Source organism: Euprymna scolopes, chromosome 21, assembly GCF_053919585.1.
Source record: "Euprymna scolopes isolate OS-2025 chromosome 21, ASM5391958v1, whole genome shotgun sequence".
In the NCBI taxonomy this organism is placed as follows: Eukaryota; Metazoa; Mollusca; class Cephalopoda; order Sepiida; family Sepiolidae; genus Euprymna; species Euprymna scolopes.
In genome coordinates, this window is record NC_136502.1 from 61,079,414 (window position 1) to 61,103,325 (window position 23,912).

The 23,912-nt window shown below is 32.7% G+C and overlaps 1 protein-coding gene across 3 annotated transcripts in view; it reads left to right on the top strand.

Moving 5' to 3' along the window:
• LOC145242407 (cdc42 homolog) overlaps positions 1–22,836 on the top strand; it is a 213,277-nt gene extending 190,441 nt beyond the window's left edge. For all 3 annotated transcript variants that reach the window (XM_080105440.1, XM_080105441.1, XM_080105442.1), the window contains exons 3-5: positions 12,763–12,945; positions 18,455–18,652; positions 21,291–22,836. In XM_080105440.1, coding sequence (XP_079961566.1) covers positions 12,763–12,945; positions 18,455–18,652; positions 21,291–21,380 — 471 coding nt within the window. In that variant the 3' untranslated portion in view covers positions 21,381–22,836. The remainder of the gene's footprint in view (positions 1–12,762; positions 12,946–18,454; positions 18,653–21,290) is intronic.
• Positions 22,837–23,912: the final 1,076 nt, after the last annotated feature.

Sequence of the window (23,912 nt, forward strand, 5' to 3'; positions counted from 1 at the left end):
CTTCCCTTTTTGTTAGAAACGTCGCTCATTTGTTGTAGATAAGAACTGAGAGACAAAACGGGGAAAACAATAGTTTCTGGACTGCAGAAAATGTGTTCAGTTAATTTTTTTACTCTTTAAAAAGAAAAAAAAAATTATTGTACTTAGAATAAGTTCAAAACTGCTGTTTTAAAGGAGAGTTTTAAGATCGGTTCTCCTCTCCTGAGATCATGTAGACTACAGGACCTAAAGGAGGAGGCAATTTACTTTTTTTCTTAATTAAGAATTTTACGCTTCCATTCTTAGATATGCAAGAATAAAAAAAATAATTCAGTAAATAACATAAAAAAAATAAGTATATTAAATACATGAAAGAAGCAGAAAACAGTTAATATGTAAAGAAAAAAACTGAAAAGGAAAACTCATGAATTTTATAAAAAAAAAAAGTGATATGTCAATGGTTTTTCAACATGTTTACTCGCACTAAAAACAAACTACAAAGTTTAGTGCACAATATGTCTCACCTTTGTATGGTTTTCCATATTTACATGGGATCTCATGCACACAGTTCTGAGTCATGATTTTTCTTCTGTAAAGGACTCGACTTGCACAAGCTGTTTCCAGAGAGTCAAATTGCTCCTGAATACTGTCTTAATATTATATGAATAAGATTCTTTCATGTTTTCGACAAACCCTTCATTAACTAGACAGAAAATGTGTTGGAATCTATTATCTCTGAAAATTTTTTTTTTTTTTTTTTTCCCAAAAAACTTCAAATTTGAATTTTTTTTATTCATTGTTTAGACCTCAAACTTTTTTTTCTTCTTCTTCAAGCAGAAAATCAGAATTTTTCATTTTTGTCAATAATATGGTCTAAAATTGATTCTGAATTTTGTAAAAGACAGGTTGAAAATCTTACAGTACTCCTCTTTACTCATAATGTCTTAGATTTATGGATTTAAACTGTAAAAAAAGTTTTATATGCTAATATTATATTTTATGTATCTTAATCCTTAGTTTTGGTTGAAATCTTAGGATTGCAACATTCATTCATGTGAATGATCAAATTGAAAAGGTCATTTTGTTTAAAGAAAAGAGCTTGTGATTTACATTTTGTGGGACATTATTTCAAGTTTATACAAGTTTATAAATCTGATTCATTTAGTTATATTTGGTGTTTTGAAAAAGAAAAAATAAATCCAAAGACTTACACCTCTCCCGAAAACACACACACACACACACACACACACACACACACACACACACACACACACACACACACACATAATGAAAACCAATCAAAATTGATATCTATTTATAGAGGGCTCCTTTTGGCTAGTACCATTCCACAATCTGTATCTGTAAATAGATTAGTGGAATGTTAGATAAGTCATGTGTGTTGAACTGTTAGAATGGCCAGTCAGACTAAAGTCTTTACTGTTTTATCAGTAACAAGAATTCTTCTATTCCAACCTTCTTTGCTGTGCGGTTTGATAACATTATATTCACTGGCCGCAAATGAATGCACAGCATAACTTTAAATGAAGATACTGGTTCTCTTGTTACTGGCGCCAACCTGCTTTGCATTTTTAATATACTAATGCTTCATTAATAGAAGAGGTGATTTCTTGAATATTGACTCTTGTGACCTCTCTATATGTCATTTTATAGAATTTTTATCATGCACTTCAATTTTTTACTTTTGGGAAGAATTTGAAAAATCTTAAATTTTAGTCCCAGACTAATTTGAGCAGAAAATTCTTTTATGAATGTTTTATGAATTAATTTGGATAATTACCTATCCATTCTCAAAATGAGAATTTAATTTTGTTAAATTCAGAGTTCATGTGAAACAGATTGCAAGATAAATTTATTAATAGCATAGTTAAGGATCGTACATCAATGTGGGATAAGTTATCCAAAATTGATTTAACTGGTTTAGTCGTGCAGCAGATGTTTTCAGAAGATCCAAGTAAATTGGTCTTAATAGGGATAGGTTATCTCTAAAAAGCGAGTAAACCTGAAAGGAATTAAAAATATTTGATACTTGAAGACCGTTAAGACAACGCAGGAGTGAAAGAAAATTGTGAAGATAACTAAACAAGTGTTGCCCTTAATTTACAACATTTAAAAAAATTCTCAACAAATCTATTTGGGGGAACAGATGGTGTTTATCTTTGTATTCATGCCATTTTGCTTCTCATTATGTTCACGTGCAAAAGTGTCATGTGATTAACACATCTTTTATTCTTTGCATAATTGTTTGTGTGAGAAGAGATAATCATCAACTGGAATTGAACATTAATTCCTCGTTATGTAAATAACAAATTCTTCAGAGAATATTTCGGTTAGAGGCTGTTGTGATACTGTAAAACTGCCCAATCCCTTCCATAAAGAGTTTGCTCTCAGAAAATTCATGCAAAAAAAAAACAAAAAAAAAAGAAAAAAAAACAAAGTAAACTTAAACGTCAAATAGAAAAGAGATAAAAACATGGTGAATGCATCAAAAAGATGTCTACACACATTGAACAATACTACAATAATAAAAAATATGGTTTTGTGAGAATATTATCCAGAGCATTCGTTTTTAGTGGGATAATTTAAATTTGAGTTCTAATGATGACAGTCTGATTAAACTTTAAAAGAAATTCATTATATAAAATGTAACTGGGAGTATGGAAAATGCAGTTGAAGTGCAACAGCTTCATTGTTTGGACCAAAATCGACATTATTTTGAGAACAGGCATGACAATACATGATATTTGTAAATTCTTTATGATGTGTATATACTTGTTGAGGCAAATTGGTGAAAGAAAAATTAAATCCAAAATAGGATTTGAACCTGCAATTAAAAATTGGGGCCATTTTAAGTAGCAGCAATGAAAGTATTTAAAATATCTCAATGACATACATAGAGCTTGATAATTTAAGAAAAAGTCTTAATAAAAAAAAAAATTAAAAAAAATGGATGTGACTTATACGAACGATTAGGTATTTTCTACTTATTTTAGAATTTAATGTGACAGATAAATTTTGCCTATAAATTTAACAATTTTACATTACCCCTTAGCATTTTAGGGCAGTTAACCAATATGTATTTTATATGCCAGGAAAAGTTTTTTTTTTTTAATTTTTTATTTATTTTTTTATTTTACTAACTTGTCAGTATTAAAAATATGGGAAAGGGTGCTAGCTGCTCTAAAAAGCTAGAATGGCCAGGAAATGGGAGATCATTTCACATTAAATTTATATGCGAAACTGATTTCCCCACTCTACATTTTCTTGGATTTTTTCCCCACTAAGTTAGTACTAAGTTAGTGTTTTCACACTTAATAGCCTAAAAAAAAAGATTTTTTTTTTTTTTTTTTTTTTTTCCAATTGACAGAAAGTAATTTTTGACTACAATTAAAGTTTGAATGTTGTAAACCTAAGGGAAAAATGTATTTCTTGAGTAACTATTTTATAAAAGAAGCACAAACCCATGAACCTTTCAATAATCAATATTTTAATATATTTTCTGATAACAAAATAGTTCTAAACATTTAAGGACATTATCAATATTCATAATCTCAGTTTTTCAAATTCATTCTGGAATGCAAATTAATAAAAATCACTAGTCTTGTTTTAAGTAAATCTACTTATACTATAACTATACTGTCAACAATAGTCAAATTTGTTGAAACGGAAACTTTTTTCAGATAGGGTCATTAAAATGGCTACTGTGAAAAGACAAAACATACTATTATAATTTTAATGCATAAAAATGGTAAAAGGATTAATTTTTACTTGTTAGTTTTTTTTTTTTTTTTTTTTAATTCATGTTCACCCCAAACAAAGCATATCACCACTAAGAAGCTACTATTTGGGACCGTGCCTAGGAAATATTAACAAGATGTTGGTTTATATTACATTTAAACTTCTGCATATCAGTATAGCCAGGGAAGCTGGTAGCAGGAAAGGAATTTCAAAGTTTAGCTGTTCGAGGGAAGAAACTGTTAGAATAGAAAGCTTTCTGGCATTTAGGGACCTCAACAGTGAAGGGGTGAGATTTTGTTGCTAAGCGGATTGGTCAAGGATATGTATGTTGAGGGGACACAAGGGCAACAATTTCATCAGCACACATTAAATTTAAAATATTTGTAAAACAGGCACAGATGGAACATTGCGGCAATGGGGCGGGGGTTGGAGCTTAGTTGATAAAGTGAGACCTATTAGATTGAAAACTCTTTTGGATCCTATCCGAGAGGGAGAGCCTAGCAGTAGATGCACCAGCCCAGATGTGGCAACACTACTCCAACAATACTCCATGCGAATGGTGGCCTTGTAGAGGTGCAGGATACTCTCAGGTGTGAGTAGGTTTCTAGCTCGAAAGAGAGAACCCAACAGCAGCCTTCGCAATGTCCTCTATGTATTTGTTCCCGTTCATATTGCCCACAAATGTTCGACTGAGGAGTTTGAAGGAAGAATTCTCGGGTAAGTTGCTATTTGTCATGAATATAGGTGGTTGGAAAGGTATCTTGTAATTGTTAAAAGAGTTGAGATACAAAATATGTTCATTAGAAAATATTCAATACTGATGTTGAAGTGTTAAACATAACAAAAAAAAATTCTTTTTTTTTTCTTTGTACCCACACCATAATATTTAGAGCAGAGCAAACTTTAACAAAAATTGCAAAAATGACCCGTTAGTGATAACATTTTTATTACTTGCTTAAAACTTTTCCTATATATCATTAGTTTTTATACATGTCAAAGAATGGTGGTATTTTGAGAACTTGAAATATTTTAGTTTTTAAAATATAACTATTTTTGTAGAATTCTGTTGAAATCTCTATTGATCCAAAACGTTCTTATGGTCGATAGGTCTTGCTATTTTAAACAAGTTTTGTCAATTGGATCTATTGTTATTCAAGTTAAAATGTTAAATACACTAAAATCTCTTATAATTTCTGATGGTAAAATTGGTTTGGAGATAAAATCACTTAAAAAAAATAAAAATAAAAAAGAATAGAAACTAGAAAAGAAAAATATATTTGGATTGTTCAAGCTACTATTCTCATCTTGGTTGTTATTATTTATGTAACCTTTGACCTTTAGGTTGATTTTTGAGCTTAGGAACCTAGTTAAGCATGAAAATCTGTAAGGAATTTTGAAATGAATCCAAGTTACAAAAGATGCACGTGAAAAATGTTGCCTGAAACACTATGGACATAACAAGATGAAAAAAATACAAATTATATCAATTATCATGACAGAAAATTCAAATGAGAAAATTATTAACCCTCACTTTCAATAAATTCAAATATATTTAAGTTTCTTAAAAAAAAAAAAAAAAACTTTGAATTTTCCTCCTACTGGTATGGTTAAATCTCCTTCAACCAAAAGTGATTGATACTGTCAAGTGGCAAGATACATGTTAGCATTAAACGTCAGACTGTTTTACATCTACTCACTGTACATGTTGATAACCAGATTGAATTAATAACACTAAGATTAAAGCATCGATTGAGTAATTTGCAGAAATAAAGGGTACACCTATTCATTTGTGTATAGTCATTTATATTGTCATCTTTGTGAGTAATTTTACATTACGACCTGCACCTTTTTCTGCTTGTCTATTTTCATGTTAACATAACAAAAAATATCTTCTGATGTAGTATTTAGGGGTGTGAGTGTTCCAGGCTCCCAGGTGGGTAGCACCTGACAGTGTCTCACACTTTTCATGCAGTCTAATCTGAATGGTTGATATCTGTCAACTTGTATATAGTCATATTGCTTTTTCATCACTGGAGCCAGGTCTTTCTTGGTCTACCGCGTTCCTTAGTGGGTTGATGCAAGACAGGGCATGCTGTACATGACCAAACCACTTGACATGACATCTGTTATCGCACTGATACTAAGTTTCTGATGCAGCACGATTGATAGAATCCTTTCTACTAGTTTGCAAACACATCCATCTAATCGTGACACGGCTGTTATGCTGACTCCATTGTAGGTCAGAGTTGTTGAAACTCATTTTGCACTGCTGGGCAAGATGGCAGGACGAATACGGGTTGAAAAGACTGGATCTTGAATTAAATGTATCCATGCAATTTATTGAAGAAAAAGTGCACAACCATAACTAAATCTGTTACATATGTCATTATAATGAATGTATATGAAGATGAGGAGCATTTTTTGACAATCACAGGACTGAATCTGACAATTTTTTTAGTTTTAGTTTTAATTCTTTCAAAATTTAATTCTGAAATTTAGTTGCTAATTTATTGAATAATTATGTAATGAATGTAATGTAGTTATGTAGCTGCAAAGTTTTAAATTTTATTCCTATTTTTTCTGTTAAAACATGCAAAAATTGTTGGCTAGCGTTTCAAAGCCAGGCAGAGTCGGGGCTCAAGGATGATTGCTAAAAAACTGAAAAAAGGATAATATGAACATGACAGGAATGTTTGTTTTTTTTTCTGTTGAAGATATCAATTTCTTTAAATTTTATTTGAATGCTTTGTTGCAGTTTTTTTTTTTTTTTTTTTTTTTTTTTTTTGTGAAATATAGAAATGGAAATTTACCAAACATGGAAACAAAATTTAAAATTCGATTATCATTATGATGGTAACCTATTTTCAAATTTTTTTAACCTTTTTCTAAATGATGACATAAATGAAAACTCATGCATAAGAACACCTATCCATTAACATGAATTATAAGTGTTCTGCCTAATTAAACTGGAGCAATCTTGTAATTAAGCCAGTTCCGAATCGTCTAAATTCTTGTCATGTTTTCTCTATAAACATAAAACCAGGCATATTATACCAAACATAATCTAGCCACTTTCTAAAACAAATTCTGACAACAAATTAAGATGGAATTATTAATAAACTGTTCGAAATAAAACAGATACGATTCTTTTAGTTACTTAAACTTGATTTGTCTTCTGAACAAGGTCATGGAATCGTTGACTTGGATTCCAACAACTAAAAAGTTAAATGACCAAACTCCGGCCTATGAAATCTTTCACTTGTTAGAATTTATATATTCTGTATTATAGTTTTCATTAAAAAATTTTTTTAACTTTTTAATCATACTATTGAATATTTCTACCACATTCTCTGTTGCCAACGAGTTGAGTGTTCCTGATTACAATTCCAAATTGTCACCTTTTTTTGTAGATAATTAATAAAAAAATATTTTCCAACACCTGCAGATTTCTTTCCCATAGGTTGTGATGAATAAAAATTCATTTGAAGTTTGATATTTCAATCGCATATAGCACTGTGCTACTTTGCCATTTTTCTCTGTTTCTATCACGACTCTTTCTTCTTCCACAGTTCCCATTTCCAATGTCTCTAATGTCTGCCTTTTATGAAGTCATTACAATTATGACATACTCAACCTTTCATTTTCTCTTTTCTGTCTCTAATTACATCATCAAGGATGGGATTGAGGCTGATATTCAACTTAACATTTTTAAGTGATGTCAGTTGATCGTAGGTGTGATATTTTCTCTATTTTAAAACATTAATGATGAATTGCAGTTTATTTTAAAACCAATTCAGTGGGCTGGCAAGCAGACATGGATTTTTAGCAACTTCCTGAAATCATTATGAAACCCATATATTTGAATAGCTCAGTCTGTGGTTGCAAAAAAATGAGCTCTTCTAACTTCAATTATTTCTCAAGATATGCCTGTTTGAAGTTCGCAAATTTTGAATTTTTGCGAAATTGCGACTACAATTACTAAGGAGTAAATTTGGGTACACCTGAAGAATTGTTCAAAATTTCTTCCAGAAACCCTTAAATATGTCCTATAAGCCCCTTAATGCCAGATTCCCTAAATTTACTTCATTATAAAAAATAGAACATATGAACAACTTTTTGACCTGTTTTTTTTTGGGGGGGGGGGGGGAATTTACCATAAAAATGAGCATTTTTTCCATTAAAAAAAGCCCAAAATTTACCCCTGGTTGGTATATTTTAATGAAAGATGACAAAAACGCCCTGAGATGAAATTTCTCATGCTTTACAAATAAGAATCTTGACATAGAAAGCTATCATGATCCAATTGGGTGGAAAAATTCGCTCTCTGGAACTATTTTAATTCTAACATGCTGAAAAAATTTGAACTTGCCCATTTTTCCGTAATTTTGGACAATCTACAATGACCGTTGGAACCATAAATCCAGATAATTCTTGTCATTCTTACTCAAATGTCATCATCCAGACCACTTTTCCTGTTTTTAGGATGCAGAATCCAAATCTGGCATCAGAAAACCGTGAAACTGCACTGTTTTCTGGAAAATCCTGATTTTTACCCTTTTTTTTTTTTTTTTTTTTTTTCAAATATTTCCATTTTTCTCATTTTTAATTTTTCAACATCTCGCATTTTATTTTCTCACATTTTCTTTTCTTTTCGATTCACAATCATAATGAATAACATGATAAACATTGGTCTCATTGAGAGTTTCAAAAACTGCAAGAGATCACGATTCAACAAAGAGCCAGACTTCGATGAAGTTGTGAAACAGGTCTCATCCAAGCTAGAGGTCCCATCTAGTGATAAACTTCTGGCATCAAAGTTGTGTTCAAAGACTTTCAGCAGCAACAAAACAAGAATCATTCAGTGCTCAGTTCATCCAGGTCACTTGATGAGAAGGTAGTGTTCCAACGTTGCTATGTACCGAAGGCAAAGCGTCTCCTGGAGGAAGTCAGTGACCGTCAACAATGCTGACAACTGAGCAACTATATGAATTCGACCAAAGCTGCTGCTCAGGCACAGAACACTTCCCCCACCAAAATGTTTGCCTTTGGTCTGAAGAACAAATACCTTCAAAACAAAGAGGTTGCTAAAGTGGGATACTCTATCCAAGACACGTTTCATTGGAGGTTGCATCTGCCATCTACGAGAGTGGCAAAATGACCAAACGGATTTACACAGACATTCGTTTATTCCTGAAAGATGCTGGAGTTGATGTTCTTCCATCGTATGACAAACTGTTGAAATTTAAGGAGTGGAGGCCAACAGTACAAAAACTTGCAACTCCATACAATGGTGTGAAATACCAATTCCTCCAGTGCTTGCAACTTACGTCTGCTCAATTGGTTGCATCACTTCAGTTGCCCGTATTCTACAACCTCAACAAGATCCAACCGAAAACTGCTCACCCAAGGAATTGATAATGAATTAAGAGCCAAGATTGATCAACTGGTACTGCACATGGCTGTCATTTTAACCATCATCAACTCCGATAGAAAAGTGAAAATTGACGAGTTCAAAGAATTTTGTCACACTACATATCTCCATGTTGGTTCAATTCCATGGATTGATATCACTCCAAGTGCTCATGTTGTTTTAAGGCACAGTGCTGAGTTAATTGCAGAAAATGGCAACATTAGTTTGCTCAACTATACAGAATCTGGCATTGAGGCAACTAAGTTCCTATGTCAGTATCAGATAAACAAGTCTCGAAAGACAAACCAAGTTGACAATTTATCAGATTGTATTAAGACTCTGAGACGAGTGATCCCATTGTTATGAAGACAAGAGAACGTTTAAACTGTAGACATTACAAGTCATTAGGTCACAGCATTAGAAGTTGTGAGCAACTTAAAACTGCAATTCATGGTTGCAAAAGTGAATATGAGTTTTTGTTGTGCTTTTTGATGATGATGATGCAGGTTGAGTTATCTGATACATTGAATTAGTTTTTTCGTTATGTAACCTTTTAGTAGTGTAATTTCTCATTCTAACTGAATATTTGAAAAGCTTGTTTCATGCAGTATCAAGTGGAGGTCTCATTTGTCTTAGCTTGAACAGTTTTAAAGATACAGGCATTTAAAGTTTGTCCCTAAATGTCTAGATTTTGTCTGTTAGCAAATTTGTTTTGGTCCATGGACTCTTACAAAGAACAGTATTTATATTGAATATCAGCTTTCCAACATCCTATCATGGTATACCACCCTATTTGATGTCAAAAATGAACTCAAAGAGCTAAAAAAAACATAACCACTTACATTATAGGTATACATAGGTAAATGTCTGCTTGATCCCCCCCCCCCCAAAAAAAAAAATTAAGCCCACTGTGCAACTATGGTTTTTCCATAAATGTATATTTTATATTTATCAAAATTAAAAAAAAAAAAAAGAAAATGTACATATGCAAATTAGTCATCAAGTTTTGTCTAAATGGCGTTGCTTTTAAATTTCCCACAAAGGCAAATTAGACACAAGGTCGTTTTTATTGGGGGGGGGGGGGGATAACCAGCTCCTCCAAAAAAAAAAGGGGGTATTCTGGCAGTATCCAAATAAATAGTAATTGTCTCAGTATGAAGGGTTTCCCTTACATTGACCAAGGACCAATTACAGAACAGATACTACGAAGGTCAAACAGTTCTGTTCCAATAGTTTCGCTTTAGTTATACGAAAAAGAAAAAGACAACGGCACAGTGGAAATTTTTTTTTAACTCGATAAAAAAAAAAAAAAAGACAATGTCCGTTTGCGAATATGAGATATTACGATCTGGAACGTACATGAAAACTCAATGCAAAAAGCCGTTCCTGGACATACACAAACGCTCATGCCCATTTTGCCCTTTATATATATATATATATATATATATATATATATATATATATATAATTAGATAATGCAATATTTTTCATTGTTAAAAATACAAAGTCACATGCAAACTCAAGAGAAATATAATATTGAATATATATAACAAGAGCTAAGGCATTGCATTTTGTTAAAAATAAAAATATTTGTTTAATTTTTTGTATAAAATGCCCTCACCAAGATTAAGACAATTTTCTTTTTTTTTTTTTTTTTTCCTTGACATATTTGTTGCTTTCAGAAATCCCTTTGTTAATGATGCTAGTTCCAATATATAATCAGCTCATCTCCCTGGCAGTTGGATATGGTGAACTCTCACACATTAGCAGGAAGACTTAGATTGAATAACTCTGTCCTAACCTGTAACACCATAATACATATTAAGTTTCATAAGTTTAACTTTTGGGGCACAAGGATGTATCGAACGGTGATTGATGGGAGAGAATGTAAGTAAAATGATATTGAAATAAATTCATGTAGATTAATAATCATCAATGCTAATCTTAACGGTCATCTGGTGTAGCCTATGCATTTCTATTTACAGATTTTAATATTTCTACAATTTTTATGAAAAAGTAAAATATTTCCTCTTGATGGACATCAAGCACCTCTATCAGACTAATCGAAGAAAACTTTTTTTTTAGATATAGGTTCCTTGGACATGAATCAAACTTTTTGACTTGGGCCTAAAAGGGGTCAAAATTGAGATAAAAGTTTTAAAAAATTTGACCTCTCAGACAATGTTTGGTCTAAACATTTTAAATTTTACATAGTGTATTCAGACATAGGGCAAGCTTTTTAATCAGTTTTTGGCCGAAAATTTGGCTGCCAAGGGGTCAAAGTAAATGAGATTTTACTTTTGCGGTCTCTAGCAAACTATTCAGCCAATTTTGTGTCTAAACATTTGAAATTTTACATAAAGGGTATTCAAACATGCAACAAGCTTTTTAATCAGTTTTTAGGTGAGAATTTGGCTGGCAAAAGGTCAAAGTTGAAAGAGTTGACTTTTGCAGACTCTGCCAATTTTGGGTCCTAAACACTTGAAATTTTAAGTGTAGGTTACGTGGACAGGAGTCAAACTGTTTAATATATATATATATATATATATATATATATATATCATTCAGACCTGGTAGTGTTTGACTAGATGGTTAAATGGCAGTTTTAGTCATTTAGAACTGCTTTAAAGCTTCATTGCTCACTCATTTTTTGACCAAATTTCAAACAATTATTACAATTTATGGATCACCTTCTCAGCTATATTGTGAAAAAAAATTTTTTTTCAATTATCGTTCAGTAAAACAAGTTATGATGAATTTTCTGATGTTCAAAATTGTAAAAATCTGTAAGGAGGTGAGTAACGTTTTTTATGACTGGTTTCCATTGCAACCACGTTGCTTCAGTGACTATTGTTGCTACTAATTGGAAAAGAGAAGTAACAAATGAAACAATGAAAGCATGAAATTGAGATAATTGGGGGGGGGGGATTTTATTGAAAGCAGACAAGTGCCGTACATTGTTATTACATATGTGTTTATAGGGGCAAAAAAATAAGACTGAAATTAAACAAAGAACAAGTGAATTTATTAAAAGCTTGGAAAAATCATGGATTACAATAGAAAAATGCGAGCATGAAAAGTAATATGGTTAAGCTTTAAACATGGAAAAGTAAAGAACTAGTTGTTAAAACTGGAAAAGAAAAGGACAATATTCTAATAAAAAATGAATTTATAACATTATATAATGAATTCTGTTTTCTATTGTAATACATATGCACATAAAGTTATGAACAGTACATAGGGTCCAAGCAAAGCTGGGCTGAACTGTGAGTGTTCTATAAAACAAAAATCTAAAACTTAAGAGTTTAATTCCAAATTTCAAGGTTATCAACTAAGATGATACAACAGGCATTGATGAAAACAGCCTGGAACATGTAATGGTAATCACCGGAAGTTCCCAGACAATTTCTTCCACACACACACACTGTATAGAAGCTTGCACTAAATTATATTTTTCATAAGTTGTTTTTCTAGGCATTATTTTTGTAATGAATTTTGTCTGTGAAATATTGCAGCTTTGTAAATATTTTTCAAAATACTTAATGTCAGACTTTGTTACTCTCTTTGGCATCCTAACAATCTTTGGTACTAATCTCTTTCCTCTCTGTTTCTTGCAGGTTTTCGATAATTATGCAGTTACTGTTATGATTGGTGGTGAACCTTACACACTGGGATTGTTTGATACAGCAGGGCAGGAAGATTATGATAGACTTAGACCTCTCAGCTATCCACAGACAGATGTATTCTTGGTTTGTTTTTCCGTAGTATCCCCATCTTCATTTGAGAACGTTAGAGAAAAGGTATGTTTATCTTGCGTTCATTTTTTCATCGATTTTGCTAGTTCTTTATTATATTACCTATATTATTACTCTTCAATTTATAATTTAGAAGTCAGCAAGCTAAGAGTGATGTGGGATGCTGATTACATGATGAATACAGGGAGGGAGGAAACTGGCCACACCATATCAAGCTTTATGTGCAAGCCAAAGAGCCAAAAAAAGTGAACGTTAAATGATGCTTGAAACATAATTTCAAAAATTTGTTTTAGTTTACGCTGTTATTGTTTTTTGTTTTTTTTTGTTTTGTTTTTTTTTATAAAAAAAATTCTGTGTATAAATATCAAACTGTTGTATTGAGAAAAACGTGATGTTTTAGTTTTAATATAAAAGAATAAAACAGTAATTAGAAGGGTGTAGTTTGAGAGTAAATTTGAATGCTAGATTTAACTCTAATAATAATATTCAAAGACAGATAAAATGATTGAATGATTATTTTATTGGTCCCCCGATTTATCGGAGAGAGAGACCTATATTTTCTGTGGTGTGTGTTAGTCCGGATGATTGCCAGATAACTGTCCATTAGTTTTTCCTGAAATTTTGCCACAAATTGTATTTTATTAAATAGATGTGCACAATAAAAAAAATCTTTTTGCAAAAATTCCCATTGTGTCCCCAGGGGCTCAAAAGAGGTAAAAAATGCCCAAAAATGACACTTTGATTGATCCATTAGATTTTCCTGAAACTTGTCCAAAATGTAGAGGCCATTGTTCTTAATATAAATTCAGTATGGGTGACCCTGGCAAAATTCTGGTTCACATCTCTTGGACTTTTAGGGCTAAAAAAAACCTGCCTTTTTGGAGCTTTCTTCCATATTACTCAAAAACTTTATGTATGTTTATATAGTGGTTTTCCATGGTGCTGAATTCAAATATACCTCTTAAGGCGTGAAACTGCACTGTTTGTCCATTTTCACTGGGATTCGGCGTTCCCAGAAGCTTAAAAGGGGTCACAAATGCCCCCAAATTGCAAAAAATGACACTTTTTACCCCATAACTTTTCCCTATCCATTAGATTTTTCTGAAACTTGATGAAAATGTGAAGGCAATGTTGGCCCTTCACACTTCTCACATTCATAATTTTTCCATTATTTTTTGTGGCGTCTTCTCACATGCAGCAGCAGAGGATGACCACGCATGCATGGCTTGATTTAAATGAAACCAATATTATTCACAACATCTACTCCATCCTTAACATCCGCTGTCAGCAGAAAGTTAATAGTAATCTGTATCATTAGCCATGCAATGAAGAGGATTAGAATTTAGTAAAAGAATGTTTTAAATTTTAACTTTCAATAACCTTTTTAAGGTCAATTGGGTAATCTCATTTTTTGAAGTGGGCCTGATAGCACAGATATAAACGAATGTTCCAGCATATTATACAGGTTACTGTTTGTTATAACTATTGCTAAACTTTGATGCTATTTGATGCACTAGTGTTGCTGCAGTGAGTAATTTTTGTATATAAAATTTTTGCTCATAAAAAAATCTTGGTCTCTGTATTGTCTGATCTTGTTGGTAACAATCTACGTACGTTCCAACCTTCCAGAAGTTGAAACCCAATTACAGGAGACAAAACCAGACATATTCTTCCTAAGCTAAACTGGCATGGGGCCAATCACTTCCCTAGACGAGTTCATAATTAAAGGATACTCTAACTTAATATCTAAATCTGACCCCCAAGATCGCCATGGGCATGGAACATGTGCCTACATACAAGATGGCTTTCCATGGGGTAGGGATATCTCCAGAGAAGACCCTGTGCTTCTGAGTTGCATTTGCTTACACCATCGCATTTATATTTACCCTCTATCGCCCTCACAACAGCGGCGTTACTATCTTTAAGAGTATATCTGAGAAAATTCACCACATCCTGTCTGCTCATCTTTCGGCTAACATCCACATTTGTGGTGACTTCAATGTCCACAATGTGAAATGGCTGACCCACTCGAACAAGACAGATAAGGGGAGATTCTGTTATGATTTCGCCATTGCCTATGACCTCACCCAGATTGTTCACAAACCCACCCGTGTGCCCGATACTTCTGGTCAGTACACAAGCCTTCTAGACCTTTTTCTCACAACTTCCCCTGAGCTATGTTCATGTTCCGTTCTGTCTCCTCTGTAATGTAATCCCCCATTGAGGAGCGTTAGAACTACGCTGAGGTAGCTTTGTATTCCCGGGTGACACCAGATAACCCAAGGATTTAAGATAGAGAAGATAAATATATATATTTTATTTCATGTCAAAATATTAATAGATATTGTTTGAAAACCAGAGAAATATATTTTTACGGCTAAAAGTTGACAGCAGGAAATTTCACTTAGAACCTTGTCTGGCCTTAAATGAACTCAGGGTCGGATGTCAGAATTGACACCTGGCCTGGAGAATGAGTAATTTAGATTTCAGTGTGGGAATTGTACCCACGCAAAACCCTAAAAGCTTTCAATTTCGTGGCAAAATCTTATTGGCTGGGGAGAATTTCTACCCCATCCACATGCCTTACTATATATACGACTGTCATGCGAAAATTAGACAGTTGAGTCGCAGAGTGAGTGGAGAGTTTCAAAGCAGATTGCTTGTTGAATCTGAGAAGAGACGTGACCCCTCCCCACCTCATCCATCAGTCTGTCACTGTCTGAAGAGATTTGAGACTTTGAAAAGAGCTTATAAAATCTGAGTGAGAATTGTAAAAACATTTTTGTACATAATTTCGTGAAAATTAAGCTTCTGTAGATACACTACAATTGTTTGTCTTTCTTCCTGCCTGCCGCTTTGATATTCGCTTTCAGCATACCAAATTTCATGTAACAGCCTCGGAGGAGTCTAGACGACACGTGCCGAGAATCTAGAGAAATAAGAGTCCTTAACCACATCCTCGAGGAGGCGTGACACCTCTGGGATCTTCCGACCACTTGGTTGTATCAGTTAAGATAAAAATGAAATGTAATAAGTCTTCAGACGTACCTCTTCACCGTACTGTATATCAATACTCTACGGCTGACTGGGATAGTTTCTGTACATTTATATCTGATCTACCCCTGCATTCCATGTTTCAAAAGGATGTGTCCTGATCAGACCTGACTGAATGGTTAATTGTAGGCATAGACCGATTCATACCATCCAAAACATTCCAACAAAAACCTAACAGCCAGCCATGGTTTTCCCCAGAATGTGCTGCTGCCATCGTGCACAGAAATCACTTTTTCCATAGCTACCAACATAATAGATGCACTGAGACTAAAGCTGCTTTCAGGACTGCCAGCAACCACTGTAAAAGAGTAATAAAAAATGTAAGAGAGCTACATGCTCAGTCCGTTAAATCCAAAGTAGCTGAGCAACGGCTTGGTTCCCACCAGTTTTGACAAATAGCAAACAGGATCCTGAACAGAATGTGTGTTCTATCCCAACCATCATCAATGGACCTGAGGTCATCTCGTCAGCATCAGACAAGGCCAAACTATTTGCCAAGAACTTTGCAGCTAATTCTACCCTACGTGACGAAGGCCATCAACTCCTCGTATTTCCTCCTATGCAACATACAAATATCAGTGCGTGAGGTCGCCAAGCTAATCAAGAACCTTGATTCCAGTAAAGCCCTGACGGCATTCCAATTATAGTGTTGAAAAAGCTTCAACCAGAACTTGCTCCCATACTTACAAAACTGTTTAAGCGTTGCCTTAAGGAGAAGTGTTTCTCAACACCTTGGAAAACCTCATCAGTATGCCCTGTATTTAAGAATTCAGGTGATAAGTCATCTCTCTCTCAGTACAGACCAATACGTCTCTTGTGTGTCATGAGCAAGTTTCTGGAATCCATACTAAATAGAGAAGTAGTCAACCGCCTCAGCAGAAATAACCTTCTTAGTAACATGCAATATGGTTTCCGTTCTGCTAGATCTACAGCAGATATGCTAACGGTTATATCTCATAGGATTAGTGAATCTCTTGACAAAGGCTTCCTTTCTAGGGCAATTGCTCTTAACATATCAAAGGCCTTTGATAAGGTATGGCATAAGAGCCTACTTTACAAGATTTCCAGCTACAGTATAACTGGAAGTGTTTTCTCAATCATTAAATCATTTCTCTCTGATAGGCTCATAAGAGTAGTGGTTGATAGGCAAAATCAAAGGCCCACAGTATTAATGCTGGAGTCCCTCAGGGGTCTATACTGGGCCCAACTCTCTTCCTGATCTACATCAATGATCTCCCAAAACACATAGTTAAGTCATTCGTTGACATCTATGCTGATGACACGACCATCTATGGCAACACATCTAAGGCCGTAAATGACGTTTTCTCTGATTCTCTCTCCTCTGATTGTTAGCACACAGTACAGTGGGGAAAGAGGTGGCTGGTTACCTTTAATGCATCTAAAACCAAGCTCCTATCTTTATATCAACACTCTGATCCCCATCTGGCATCAATTGAAATGGATGGCTCTCGTCTAGGGGAAGCTCCATGTTTTGATAAGCTTTTGGGATTGACCTTTACTCCTGACCTGAAATGGAACACGTACATAAAGTCAGTTCCCAAGGTTGCTGGGAAAATGGTGGGATCCTTCTACCGCTCCAGAAGATATCTCACTGCTGATGCAAGTCTCTAACTATATAAAAGCCAAGTACATCCAAGGATGGAGTACTGCTGCCACATCTGGGCAGGAGCTGCTAAAAACAGCCTATCCTGCCTTGACACTATCAAAAAGTTTCCTCACTCTTTATCTGTACCAAAACGTAGATTCCATGAACAAAGCTTTCTTAGAAGTGTACGCCTGTGGAACTCTCTTCCATTTGCTTGTTTCCCACCTGACTACAACTTGAATGTCTTCAAGTCCAACATAAACAAACTCCTGATGAACCGCCCCCCCCTTTAAGTAAGACACTATCAAATCTCCAATACTAACAGTTACTACGATACTATACCATTGATTACTGTACACGCAATAACCCTTATCCCGAGTGGCTTCCAGGCCTTGATAAGTGGTGACTACCATGTAAAAAAAAAAAAAAAAAAAAAAAAAATCTGCAAGATTGCGAGTTTTTATTCCAACCATGGATAACAGCAAGGCTTAGTGACTGCATGCAAAGCCGGGGAAGGTTTGACCCAGAACACACAAAGGAATAGCATGGAAGTAATGTCACTTCAGTTGATTTGCACCTAATACACAGTCAACCACAGGATGGAGGATCTTGATGCCAACTCCTCTTGGATTTCTACCAGAGCCCTATTAGCCGAGAAACTCTGACATTACCAAGTTGTTCCTACCTCTACGAAAGTTGAAAAAAAGAAGCTGTAGTTTAATACTACATGTGCATACACCATACATGAGGTGATTCATAAAATCTAAAAGAATTACATGTGAAAATGCACAGAGGATTTTAAGTGTATTCGAGTATACCATTTGAAAATCTTTTTTTTCTTGATATTTTTCTTTGCATGATATGAAAATTTAACCTTTTCACTTTCTTGTTCAGTGGGTACCAGAAATCACTCATCATTGCCAAAAGACTCCATTCCTACTGGTCGGAACTCAGATTGATTTGAGAGATGATGCTGGCACAATAGAGAGGTTGGCAAAGAATAAACAGAAGCCAATCTCTTATGAACAAGGGGAGAAACTTGCCAAGGAACTCCGGGCTGTGAAATATGTCGAATGCTCAGCATTGACACAGGTAAGTAATCATCTTCCCTTTTCTTTTTCTTTCAGCAAAACTCGGCCTATATATTTTTTTTTTTTTTTGAGTATTCCACTATCATGTAAGTTGGATTATTCCAACAATCAACTCCTCTTCTGTTGACATTGTCCTCTGCAAATGCCCATGGTATCAAATTAAAATTATTTCTAGATAAGTACAACGAATGAATATCAGGACTTGAACAACGTCAATGTAAGATTTTTGTACCAGTAAATTGTATAGATATATATTTATACACAAACTTCTGTGTGTATATAGTTTTGTGAAAATCATGATCAGTAGAGAACATTAGCATTGCAAGATTTCTGATGAGTGAATCAACACAAACTACCACTAACTTAGGCATGTTTCATTTTGTAAACAAAACAGGGAAGGTAGGAATCCACTGTAGTGTAGGTTGTATTATCTTCCACAATCAAATCTGTCTTCTGTTATGAACACAACAGTGATGTTAGGGAAGATTGACATTATCACCGTTCAATCGTTTAGAGATAAACATTTCGAGGCCCATTCTGACTGCGAGTGATATTGCTTGTCACGTTTGTACCTATCATTAGGAGAATGTTTACTTAAAAGGAATATAGGTCTACAAAGCAAATGAATTTATAAATAGTTGAAGATATTGAGAACTTAAAGCATAGAAACATTTACAGGGATGACAGTTCAGTACTGAATGACCAAAAAGGGATTGCTGTTACATAAAATTTACAAAAAAAATTTTTTTTTTTTTTTTTTTTTTTTTTTTGCTTAAAAATGCCCCCCCCCCCTAACTTACAAAAAATGTTAATTATTACCGAACAAGCAACAGAAATGATCCTGATAAAATTTTAAGCATCCTAAAACAGGGTTCATACATGCTTGAAAAATACTTTAATTTTGACTTCTTCCTTGTAAAGGCCTTATTTCTATTACTTTGAAATATGGAAAATGTTTTGATAGGCCTTGAAAATCATTCTTTATATCCAATAAAAATATAATTGAAATTTTTAAAGTATTAATAAAAATTCCATTAAAATATTGAAAATAAAATAGAAATACATTGTTCTGAAATTGTATCATTGTGGATACAAGTTATGTTTTCCATTTATTACGTTGGGTAGTTTCGTGATAAAGGGTCATAACTCTTGTATCCACAATACCTGAAATTCAAAATTTTTAAAGTAAAACAAACATGGTGTAGACCAATCTTCAATGGAAAACATTTTAATCGCACTTGGTTGGCCAAATATAAGTGGGTCAGAGAATGTAAATATGATTGTCGATAGGCAAATTGTTGTGCATGTAAAAAGGCATTTGTTTTGAGCAGCATGAATGAAAATGTCTTGAAATCTCACATGGCTGGCACTAAACATAAAATGAACGAAAGCTGTAAATAGTTGACCAGTTTTGTTGCGCATTAGAGAACTTCATGTGTTACCTTTTATACTTCATGAAATAAATGAAAATGACTTTTTCTGTTGTCAATTAAGCTTTTTAGTCTATATCATTCTTTATCAAATTTTGTTGTGAAAACTTGAATTTTGTCTGGAGAAGGTCTTGAAAAGTCCTTGAAAATCGACTTTGAAAAATGAACTCTGTAAAAAAAAAAAAATCAACAATGAATAAATATTTAAAAAAAAAAATGAAAAAAAATTTCTTTAAATATTTAAAAAGTTGAATAAAGAATTTAAAATTTCTGTAAAGAAATGAATATTTTTAACTAAAGACAGTTTAAAAAGAAAAAAAATAATCTAACCTTAATTTTAGAAGGCTTATGAAAAAAACAAAAAACAAATTTCATCTAATAATAAAATTCTTTGCAATTTTATTTCACATGCGTTCTAAAATAGCATTAGCAATATACAATTTCAGGATTAAGACCTCTGAAAATATTTCTTAGTTTATCTTAACTTTTTAAATGCTGAATATCATTTTTTTTTTTCCTAAGTTTAGATATAATTTTATTTACCACCACTAAGGAGGTTATGTTTTCGGTCAAATGTGTTTGTGTACAGCCTAGCATCCACATCACTTGATCAATCATCACCAAACTTGATAAAACCATTGGTCATGCTCTAGCTTGCCACCTGTTCAATTTTAGAATATCTAGGGCAATAATCAAGGTCGCAAAATGGGAGAAAGTCACTTTTTCTATTCATCACTGCTTGGCCCATATTGTAGCCAATTAAATTCTGTATCTTATATAACCTTGCAATGTTTGATCAAGGTCATAATTTTGATAGAATTTGTATGAATTTGCTTTTTTAAACCAGTAAGCACCATGCAAACTTTCAGCTTTATCAGGTAACGTTTGAGATAACTTTGGCAATACTTGATATATGGACAAATAAGGCTCACGTAAAATATTGGCCCATTCTGAAGTTGTCAGAAAGAAGTATACAGTGTCATGACTCACTTAGGTTCCAGTTTCATATTTTGATTTGAAAGTTAATTTTTTTACAAAAATTCTAAATTAATGTTTTCATCTCAATATTTTAAGTATCTGGTTATAGATGAATGTACTTTTATATAATGATGTCACTTATATTTAAACATAAAAAAAATTATTCTAATTAACATTTTTTTTTACCTTATTTGAAAAAAAAAATTCTTTTATTTCTTTTATCACTTACAGAAAGGTTTGAAGAATGTTTTCGATGAAGCCATTCTTGCAGCCCTGGAACCTCCAGAACCACCAAAGAAAAGGAGATGCATTATCTTTTGAGCAGATTGTTAATTTCAATTGGAGGACAAACTCCCTACAGCCACAACAACCACCACAACTCTTTGCCATCACTGGTCCAAATGTTCCATCATTTATGGCTCTGAGTATTTCAGGCATTAACAAGGCTTATGATGCAGAACTAATTGTGGCAAGACCAAGATACTTTTTTTTCTATCCTCTGCCCTCTCAAAATTTGTTTTCTCAAAAAAAAAAAAAAAATTAAAACAAAATAAAGATACACATGACCTGAAATCTATCAAAAGCATGGACTTTTAGTTTATAAAGAAAAAAAAATATGCCATCAGAATCTACAGAAAAAGAAAAATGTCAATATCTGTTCTTAGAGAAGAAGATTTTGTTTAGTCAGTTTTTGGCAATTCAGGCTTCATTATTTTGTCAACATCTCAAAAAAAAAAAAAAAAAAATGGAAAAAATGGGGGTGGGTTATGGCTTTAAGTTTGGTTTTTAAAAAAAAAATGTCCAAGAGAGCTCTTGGACAAAAGGATAAAGACTCGGTACCACCATTTTTAGTTTTGAAGAAAGTTGGTTTCATGAAAGAGAAAAGAAAAACACTTGGACAAATTGTTTTTTGTTTACACACACATATGTATATTTATCTTCATGTAAATGTGTATGTATAATATATGCACATGTGTGTGTATATGTATGTATATTTCATTGAATCGAACTTTTGTGTTAATTTTCATGTTTTGATCATTCTTTCCAAAATTCAAGAACTTTTGCAAATCAGGGTGTGAAGTAAATAAAATATTTCCAAAAGTTGTGTTTGTCTTGAACTTTGTTTATTTGTTGAGCTTTAGACTAACTTTCAGCTATCTTCTGGAAATATTGTAAAATATATATTGTCTGATTTATTTACCATGTAGTCTGATTTACATAAGTTTGTTAGAATTTCGGAAAGAATGGGCAAAAAAATTTTTTTTTTTTTTTCAATGAAATATGCTTGACAGAATGAATGTTGCTTAACCACATGTGCACACACACGTGAAATGTGAAAATTTTCAAAGAAACTTTTTCTTTTTATTCATCTCCAAACCATATTTGAACTAGCAACATCTAAATACAACTAAAAATTGCTTGTTGGTTCAAGATGGATATAAAAATTCAAGTTCATTCTTAGTAATGTTAAGACATTGTTGTCTCGAAATATTTGTTCTCTTCAAATGATTTAGATTTATTTCTACTATACACACATACACATATAGTAACGTGTGAAATGCAAATTTATGATTTTCATCAAAATGTTTGGAGGAAATGGCCTAATAATATTATCTTATCAAAAGAAAAATTAACAATTTTTTTAGTAATAAGCATACGTCTGTGAATCTATTTTTATCATGTATTCTATAAATCTCTATAGAATTACATTTGTAAATCTCCTGCACATCTATTGTGCTTATTTACAGAAATTAAACTTTTCTTTTTGCTTATTGAAGTTTGCTTGTTATTCAAATGCTTTGTATTTTTTAAAGTTTCTTTTTTTATCTGCTTATCCATTCAAGAAAAAAAATGACAGCTTTATAAAGATAAACCTGATTTTGTGTTAATGGTGATTTTAATTGTCATAATTTTCTCTTTTATTACACAATAAGTATGATCATGTCATACTTCTGCCGTTCTTGCTAATGTAAGAGGCAGTAATTATTCTTTTATCTATTCTCAGCATCTTTTGCGTTCATATAAGTAACTTTTAATGTTTATTTTTAAAGTCTGACATTAATAAAATGATTTTAAAAAATATAATTACAAAATTAAATCGACCAGAATGCATTTTGGTTTCTTTGTATAGAACCCAGCCATTTTAATCTTTTAATAGTTGGAAAAAAAAAAGAAAAAATAAGAATGAATTACTTTGACCTTTCGAAATTTTAAAGCTTTTAAACTTGCTTTAAAATTCTGAGTAAATCTTTATGTATTAAAAGATTGAAGTTTTGGAAGCTTTTTTTTTCTTTTTAGAGATTAAAACAAAATTATTCCTATTTTCTAGCAATTTTATTCAATTAATAAATTATCTATCTGGTTGGACTCCTTGCCCAGACCTAAACATTAATAACTAAATGAAAGAATGATTTAATTTTTAAAATCCTATTAAAAAAAAAATATCTGAAAAAAGTAAAATGCCTCAACATTAAAACAAACTTGCTAAAAAAAAAAAAAGTTCAAACCTGTACTAAACTTTTTATGCATACTTGTATTAGTCTATATATAAGAGGAGAACGTGCTCAATATCAGTGATAGAATGTATGTCGATTTGTGTCTGAAACTCTGTCACTATCTGTTGTTGATTCCATATGCTGCGCAAACCTATTGGCATTTAAGTATTAAGACTCAACTTAGATGATGCAAATATATTTCTATTTGAAGAAAAGTTAAATGTAATTTGTATTGATGCAATTATATATATATATATATATATATGTTATGGCTTTCATAAATTTCTAAATTGTAATTCATATATGAAAATATTTTCTCTAAAAATATTGATATGTATTTAGTGATGAAAATGTGATT